The sequence below is a fragment of the Ips typographus genome, linkage group LG2 (genome assembly GCF_016097725.1).
Source record: "Ips typographus isolate SLU linkage group LG2, UJ_Ityp_2.0, whole genome shotgun sequence".
NCBI lineage: Eukaryota > Metazoa > Arthropoda > Insecta > Coleoptera > Curculionidae > Ips > Ips typographus.
The window spans coordinates 3567654-3576593 of record NC_138423.1 but is presented as its reverse complement, the minus strand read 5'-3'; the positions used below and the strand labels follow the sequence as shown (position 1 = coordinate 3576593).

Below are 8940 nucleotides of genomic sequence, written 5' to 3'. Positions count from 1 at the left end.
GGGAGAAAAGCGGTGTCAAAATTTAAACTGACAGAAACAAAATATTTGTAATTTACCAGTAATTTACCTGTCAAATTGACGTGGTAAAGTAAATTATTTACCTTACCAGTAATTTACCCAACACTAATTGTAAGTAATTCTAATTACTGACGGGTAGATAATGGCGGCTATTATCTATTGAAGACTAGTGAATGAACAATAAGCATTATTAAACAAGCAAAGAAAAATTAACTAATATCTCACCCAAAGTAGTTGATATGATTATTGCAAACCAATAAATAAATAAAACACGAAATTATTGTAAAAAAAGTGTATTTTCTTACAATTGCCATTTAACTGCCCGCACTAAAAATAAACGATTTGTCCATATTGGGCGGACAACGTTCCTGATAGAGATGACATTTCTCTCCGAACGTTTTGAAGAAGTCGGCCTCGATGCCTTGCGAACTAAAAAATAACGGATTATTCAATATTTTTCAGGATACTGTCATCGGGTGAATGATTGTTTGGGACGAGTATCCAACACGGCGACGAGGAAATGAATGATGGGGACTGGAAAGTGTTTTCGTGTATCCGGACCGTACCCTGATAAATTCGAGGGAGATAAATTGAACAGAAAACTTTTTGTTCGAGTTGGAAAGGACATTAAAAAGAGTTACAAATATATTCTAACTTTTTGCAATGTTAGCACCACAATAAAAATGTTAAAGCGTTAAGTTATATGATACTGATGGCTGTCCTAGATACCGGAAAATTGTGACTGTTTTTCAGACTCAGATTCAAAAAAGTTTATCCTAAAAGCAAAATGATAGAGGGATGTGAATGTGAAATGATATCGGAGCTCTGAATGGAATCCTATGGAGCAAAGAAATAACCAAGAAGCGGAAATTTAATATCTATGAGGCAATGGTAAAAAGCACCCTCCTATATGGATCAGAAACCTGGAGAATTTCAGATAGACACAAGAAAAGAGTTGAGGCAGTTGAAATGGATGCAATTAGGAGATCGATGCGCATTTCAGGAAGAGAAAGAATAAGAAACGGCATCATAAAACAACGGATGGGAATAGAAGACGCAATAACACAGGATATCGAAAACAAGCAACTTACGTGGTACGGACACGTGGAAAGAATGTCAAATACCCGATGGCCTAAAAGAGTACTTCATTGGCAACCAACAGGCAGAAGAAAACGAGGAAGGCCAAAACAGGAGTGGCAGAAAACCATGCATAAATGCATGAGTGAGAGAAATCTAACACCTGAAGATTGTGAAGACCGAAGAGGCTGGAAATTAGGTGTCGCACAACGTCGAAAGACGTTCTAAACCGGCCTATATATATATATAAAATGATAGAGGAAGAAAGAAGATGTCATGGCTACGTAACATAAGACAGTGAAAAGCCAGAGACGGAACAGAGATGGGATATGTAGTTGCAAATATTCATTAGTGAAGAAGTTCTTCTGACGAAGCTGCATTTACTGGAAGGAATTTTTATTTATGATATTCAAACCGCCAACTTTCAATACAAGATCGGAATCAACATATGTGCTGGTATTCTTAAAGGCCATTTAATTGGGCCATATTTCTTCCACTACCGTTAGGAACCCCTCTTATTTGAACTGGTTTTAGAAATCGGGGTTTAAATGGGGTAGTGCATGCTGTTCTCTGTTAGCATCGCATAGCCTCTCCTAGAGAAATAAAATCCTATCAAGATGGAAAGAGTATGTTACTGAACTACTAAACAAAGAACAAGGAACAAACTACGAAGGACCAAAAGGAGCATCTGCACAGTGCAACCACGACTATGGCATTCAGAATTACAAGAAATCAGAGACGATCAGCTGAAGTGCTCACACAAGGAGGAGAACTACCAGAAACTGAAATAAGTGCTCTGAGAAAAGATGACCAACAAGACTGCAACAACTATAGACGTCTCTCACTACTCTGTGTGGTACACAAGGTCCTAAATTGCCATACGCCAAATACTGATGATACAAATAACCATGGAAAAGACTCAATCAGAATACAAAACCAGCGAGAAGAAGAGATGGTCTGGCTCCAATCCTATTTAACCTAACCCTCGAGAAAGTGATTAGAGGCACAGGAATTAAAACTGATACCACGATTTTAAACAAGTCTTGCCAAGTCATAAGATATGCAGACGATCTGAATATAGTGGGAAAAAATGTACTGGCAGTGAAAGAAATATTTGTGTAGCTGATAGAAGAGGTCAAACCGCTAAGGCTGATGGTGAATGAAGACAAAACCAAGCCAAAACATGGCCGTTAGATTAAGGACTCGGCTGGGAGAGAACATAACGATGGATAACATGAATATTAAAGTGGTACGAGAATTTAAATATCTAGGCTATATACAATTCAATAGAGACTCACAGCGGGGAATAAAGCATAATGATATCGCACATAGTGGGAGTAAAAGCCAACGTGAAAGTGTATAAAACCTATTATTGTTTGAGAACAAAATTTGGAGCAAACCACGAAGAAGACATCAGGAGAATAAAGTATAACAACGAAACAACAAAAGGATACAACAAAAGATCTACAAAGAAAACATGAAAGGCAACAAAAAGATGGCATGACAACACACAAAAAGACACAAGAGATCTAATAGGCGTAAGGAAACAGAAAAGAGCAGCAGCGAACCGAGAAGATTAAGAAAGGAGTCTGGAAATCTCGCTTGAATTACTAAAAGAAGTATCTCTGGAGATTTGTCTTCAAATGTAGCTATAACCAACATACTATATGCTAGAGATGTCCCTAAATCCAGTAGAGTAAGCTAGAAACCGTTGGAGTAAGCAGAACGTTTATACCTAAACTAACTGTTTAAGCCGTGGTCTAATGGAATTTCTTCTTGACGTTTCGTCCACATCTGCGGCAGACATTATCAAAGGCGATGATGTAACGGTTGAAGTGTTCTTCTGTGTTCTTCTGATATCTGAACAGATAGAACGAGAATTTCCACTGGACATCGCCAGGTTGTTCAGACACTACCTAACCACCACTTACTTCCAATGGCAGGGTGAATTCTTCGAACAGAATGATGGTGTAGCAATGGGCAACCCTCTCAGTGCGGTTATAGCAAACTATTTTATGGAAGCATTTGAAGTAAATGCCACCGCTTCAAAGAAACCAAAGTGCTGGTTTCGATACGTTGATGATACCTTTGTAGTTTGGAGCCATGGTAAAGACGAACTGCTTCAAGCATTTTTTAAAAATCTGGACAGTTTTCAGCCTGACAAATATAGTTTCCAGAATATCTTTACAAAATTGTTGACTTATCAGGCCTGAAAGCTAGCTTGAACACTGTCCATAGTCTTAAAATGTCATATTACTAGTAATTGCATTCATCGGTGTAAAAAATCGGAAATTCGAACTGTTTTTAGTGCTTTAAGACTGAATAATCGTGTTTAAGACTATTAATTTATAATAGTAAAAGTCAAGTTTCAGACTCTTCAGTAATGAAAGTAAAAACCAACCCAACCCAATTTAAAAATTGCCTTGGAAACGGTAAAAATTGAGAAGAAGCTTAAAACTTGTATTTGTACCCAGTTTTCATAGTTTTCAGACTAAAAGTCGTGATAATTGCCTTTGAAACCTTCAAAATTGACTTAAGAACCTTAAAAATAATACTTAATAATCAGTTTTCATGCTTTTCAGACAAATTGACAGACTTTAGTCTTGAAAATTGACGGAAACAGAAAAAAGTTGACTTGAAAGGCTTAAAAACTCTCTTTGTAGTCAGTCGTCATAGTGTAGACATGACAAAATTACTTTTTCTAGTATTTTTGACTACCAATTCACACATTTAAACCTTGAAAGTTGATGGACATCAAAAAGTGACTCTCATCAGTAGCTTAAAATTTGCATTTGAAATAAATTTTCATAATTTAAGGCAAATTTTAGTAGTTTAGTCTTGAAAATAGTCTTAAATACAGGATATTGACAGGTTCATGAAAATTGACTTAAAGACTAACTTTTCAAGTTTTTTTTTGCTTTCCTTTTCATTTTCTTAGAACATTGGGTAATTTTTATTGCTTTAAAGCTGCTTTCAGCTTGGAAAATTTAATTCAAGACAATCTTTACCAAGTTTTTCAAATAGCAGACTTAAAAAACAATTTTTACATTCCCCATAGGCTGTAAAGTAGTAACAAAAATGTAATTTCAAGCTTCGTCACTATTAAATTGAGTTCTAGGCAACTCAGTACTAAAAATTCAAGTATTTTTTAAAAATCTAGACTGTTTTTAGTGCTTTAAGACCTGAAAAATAGAGTTTCCAGACTATCTTCACAAAATTTTTGACTTGTCAGGGCTGAAAGCTAGCTTGTACACTGTCCATAGTCTTAAAACGTCATATTACTAGTAATTGCATTCATCGGTGTAAAAAATCGGAAATTCGAACTGTTTTTAGTGCTTTAAGACTGAAAAATCGTGTTTAAGACTATTAATTTATAATAGTAAAAGTCAAGTTTCAGACTCTTCAGTAATAAAAGTAAAAACCAACCCAACCCAATTTAAAAATGGCCTTGGAAACGGTAAAAATTGAGAAGAAGCTTAAAACTTGTATTTGTACCCAGTTTTCATAGTTTTCAGACTAAAAGTCTTGAAAATTGCCTTTGAAACCTTCAAAATTGACTTAAGAACTTTAAAAATAATAGTTAATAATCAGTTTTCATGCTTTTCAGACAAATTGACAGACTTTAGTCTTGAAAATTGACGGAAACAGAAAAAAGTTGACTTGGAAGGCTTAAAAACTCTCTTTGTAGTCAGTCGTCATAGTGTAGACATGACAAAATTACTTTTTCTAGTATTTTTGACTACCAATTCACACATTTAAACCTTGAAAGTTGATGGACATCAAAAAGTGACTCTCAACAGTAGCTTAAAATTTGCATTTGAAATAAATATTCATAATTTAAGGCAAATTTCAGTAGTTTAGTCTTGAAAATAGTCTTAAATACAGGATATTGACAGGTTCATGAAAATTGACTTAAAGACTAACTTTTCAAGTTTTTTGCTTTTCTTTTCATTTTCTTAGAACATTGGACAATTTTCATTGCTTTAAAACTGCTTTCAGCTTGGAAAATTTAATTCAAGACAATCTTTACCAAGTTTTTCAAATAGCAGACTTAAAAAACAATTTTTACATTCCCCATAAGCTGTAAAGTAGTAACAAAAATGTAATTTCAAGCTTCGTAACTATTAAATTGAGTTCTAGGTAACTCAGTACTAAAAATTCAAGTATTTTTTAAAAATCTAGACTGTTTTTAGTGCTTTAAGACCTGAAAAATAGAGTTTCCAGACTATCTTCACAAAATTTTTGACTTCTCAGGCCTGAAAGCTAGCTTGTACACTGTCCATAGTCTTAAAATGTCATATTACATAAAAAAATTTGGTTTTCACTGCTTTAAGACTGAAGAATTGTGTTGAAGACTATTTATAATAGTGAAAGTCAAGTTTCAGACTCTTCAATAATGAAAGTAAAAAATGTTGTCACTAAACTCTACAATATTAGTCTTGAAAACCAATTTTTAAAAATGAATTAGTCTAAAAATGTAATTTGGACTGTTTCCAGTGTTTAATAGAATTTTAGACTTGTTCCACCAATTAAAGTCTTGAAAATCGACTTTTGGATTCTCATTAGTCTTAGTAAAGTCATTTTTAGCTTTAAAAGAACTTTTAGACTATTATTTTTAGTGGTAAAAAATTAGTTTTATGCGCAACAGTGTTTGTCTTGATTTCCGGACTGTTTTTATTGTTTGAAATCTAGTTTCAAACATTAAAAACAAATTTTGAAACTATTCGAAGTAGTAAATAACAAGTTTTAGACTCTCACAAGTACTAAAATGTTTAGTTTTACGGTCTGACAGTTATAGCAAAAACCGATTTTTTTTAAACTGAAATTTGTAGGACTCTGTATCTTCCTTAGGAAGCGTTTTTCAGAAAAATTACATATGGCATGTCAACTTATTTTTTGATGGGTTATCAAATGGGGATTTATTAACACTTAAAACTGGAGCAGTGGGTCCCGTGCAGCTGTGGATTCGTATATATTGGAACGACTAAACGTAGTGTCAACACGAGAATAGCAGAGCACAAGAGAAGTTCCAGACTGGGACAGACAGAACATCCACTTCCCAGAGGACACGATATTCGTTTTGAAGAAGTGGAGGTTTTGGATCGATCACAACGCTACTATCCTAGATTAACTAAAGAAGCCATTGGGATCTTTAAGCACGAGAACATCATCAACAGGAAGGAAGAGATCCTTGTAAGATCCGGAGTGGAAATTTCTCTATGGAGCCAGTCATCGTCGAGAGGTACAGAAGAGCACATAACTAACATAACTTTCATAATGGGCCTATCCCACATATCATAAATTTTAACACATATCATTGTTTTAATGACTGGAATCGAAAGAATAGGATCAAAAAACTAATTTTTCATATTCTTGAAGAAAAAATTATGGTCGTAAATGTTCCTACATTAGTTTGAATTTGTCCGTTAAATTTAAAAGATCTGTTTTGGCGCGCATGTGACGTACGTAATTCTCGGCGATTTTATTGGCTGTTGCACGCCATCTGTTTCACTTCTTGTCGCTGATTGGTTGATATTGTAGTACGTCACCGGCGGCGGGCGTTTTAAACATGAGATTAATGTAGTTTTTATCATAATTTTTTTTCTATTTAGACTTAATATTTTCTATAAATAATAATTTTATGGGGACAGGCCCATTCAGAAGTGGGTTTTCTTAATAAGACTGTTTTTGCTGGGTCAGAAATATGCATCATAAACAACAAACGATTTAAACATATTACCTGGCAATTATTTTAGCGATTCCACAAAACACTCCACAATTTTGCGATATAAAGGGATGGGATAAAACTGCACACACCCTTTTTAAAACGCAGGACACCAAACTGCCAACCAACCTATTCAGATTTGAATTAAGATTTATTTTTTTGATAAATTGAAGTACTTACGGTTCCTTGAAATTTTCAATATCATTGTGCACGTCCCTTTTGAAAAAGCGTAATCGCTGGTTCAGGCTGGATGGTAAGTCGTAATTGATACGAAAACCCCACCCATGCGCCAAAGTTGTAGTGTAGTTGAGAATGTTATCTTTACCATTAAGACGAAACTATTATATTAAACACTTTTTAAAAAATACTACATTAATTATACAAGCAAATACTTACAAAAAACTTGCTACTTTTAGTAAACAACACTTTTCTTTTGACTCTTTTTTTAATCGAAAACTCCGTAGCACTTACGTCTAGCAGAAAATACACAGTTAATACAATTAACACAAGACTGACACTAAAATTTAAAACTTTTCTTTGGTTTTTCATTTTTATTTTGGATAAGCAACCATAAACCGCTTTACCAGTGAGTAATTCTATTTCAAACTCAACGACAATGTTTGTGTTTCAAATTATGAACATCTCGGATTGGTTAGGGCGTTGAGAATGTTAATCATATACAAATCTTATTTGCCGTGGTTATTCCAATGTAGGTTACCTAAATTTGATTTATTCATTAACTTAAAGGTACATGGCCTGGTCAATGAACTGTATACATTAAAAATTAATAGATAACTATTTTATCTGTTTATGATTCTATGAAGAAGTTGGTGTGCCCTTCAGATTCTTCCGGTGTAACTCAAAGCTACCCTGACCAGTATTTTGTATTTTTTAATAAGTAGGACGATTATTTTAAAGGTAAAATTTCCATATACAGGGTGATTCCATAGTTGGGGCTTTCCTTTAACCTGCAAATAGGGCTTCAAAAAATAAGGTTCAAGGTTAAATAATTTTTTTTGGAAATGTGAACAATAACGAAGATACAGGGTGTCAAAGTTTTACTGAAAAAACAAAAATACAAAAAAAACTTTAACTTAATTTTAACTAACTGACAGGTTATTTCCTATCAACACACATTAACATTTTTTTTTTTTTCTAACTTTTTCAGTTTTTGAGAAATTGCAATTCGAAAATTGTGTCACTTTTTGTGAGTTTGCAGCGTTGTTGCTAAGTTTGAAGCCTTGTGAAGCTGTAATTTGCACTCCAATCTAGATTTTTTAAATATCATTAGAAAGAGGATAAAAAATGTTACAAAATGTCGGTTGAGTGAATTTCCTAACTTTTTCAGTTTTTGAGAAATTTCAATTCGAAAATTATGTCACTTTTTGTGAGTTTGCAGCGTTGTTGCTAAGTTTGAAGCCTTGTGAAGCTGTAATTTGCACTCCAATCTAGATTTTTTAAATATCATTAGAAAGAGGATAAAAAATGTTACAAAAAGTCGGTTGAGCGAATTTCCTAACTTTTTCAGTTTTTGAGAAATTTCAATTCGAAAATTGTGTCACTTTTTGTGAGTTTGCAGCGTTGTTGCTAAGTTTGAAGCCTTGTGAAGCTGTAATTTGCACTCCAATCTAGATTTTTTAAATATCATTAGAAAGAGGATAAAAAATGTTACAAAATGTCGGTTGAGCGACTTTTCTAACTTTTTCAGTTTTTGAGAAATTTCAATTCGAAAATTGTGTCACTTTTTGTGAGTTTGCAGCGTCGTTGCTAAGTTTGAAGCCTTGTGAAGCTGTAATTTGCACTCCAATCTAGATTTTTTAAATATCATTAGAAAGAGGATAAAAAATGTTACAAAATGTCGGTTGAGCGAATTTTCTAACTTTTTCAGTTTTTGAGAAATTTCAATTCGAAAATTGTGTCACTTTTTGTGAGTTTGCAGCGTTGTTGCTAGGTTTGAAGCCTTGTGAAGCTGTAATTTGCACTCCAATCTAGATTTTTTTAAATATCATTAGAAAGAGAATAGAAAATGTTACAAAATGTCGGTTGAGCGACTTTTCTAATTTTTTCAGTTTTTGAGAAATTTCAATTCGAAAATTGTGTCACTTTTTGTGAGTTTGCAG

At 33.7% G+C, this 8940-nt stretch overlaps 1 protein-coding gene across 1 annotated transcript; it reads right to left on the bottom strand.

Annotated features, from left to right (window-relative positions):
* Window positions 1-308: 308 nt before the first annotated feature.
* Window positions 309-7461, bottom strand: LOC145725419 (uncharacterized). The gene is made up of 4 exons (XM_081974184.1): window positions 7217-7461; window positions 7001-7158; window positions 6836-6949; window positions 309-447 (listed from the first exon to the last, which is right to left on the bottom strand). The coding sequence occupies exons 1-4, from the start codon at window positions 7367-7369 to the stop codon at window positions 333-335; spliced, it is 540 nt and encodes a 179-aa protein (XP_081830310.1). The 5' UTR covers window positions 7370-7461; the 3' UTR covers window positions 309-332.
* Between the last annotated feature and the right edge of the window lie 1479 nt (window positions 7462-8940).

Bases quoted from the DNA above. Each gene is read 5' to 3' on its own strand.
- LOC145725419 (XM_081974184.1), bottom strand. From the start codon at position 7,369: ATGAAAAACCAAAGAAAAGTTTTAAATTTTAGTGTCAGTCTTGTGTTA. The intron at 7,159-7,216 runs GTAAGTATTTGC...TTAATATAATAG, and splicing joins CTAAAAGTAGCAAGTTTTTT to TTTCGTCTTAATGGTAAAGA. The intron at 6,950-7,000 runs GTAAGTACTTCA...AAATCTGAATAG, and splicing joins ATTGAAAATTTCAAGGAACC to GTTGGTTGGCAGTTTGGTGT.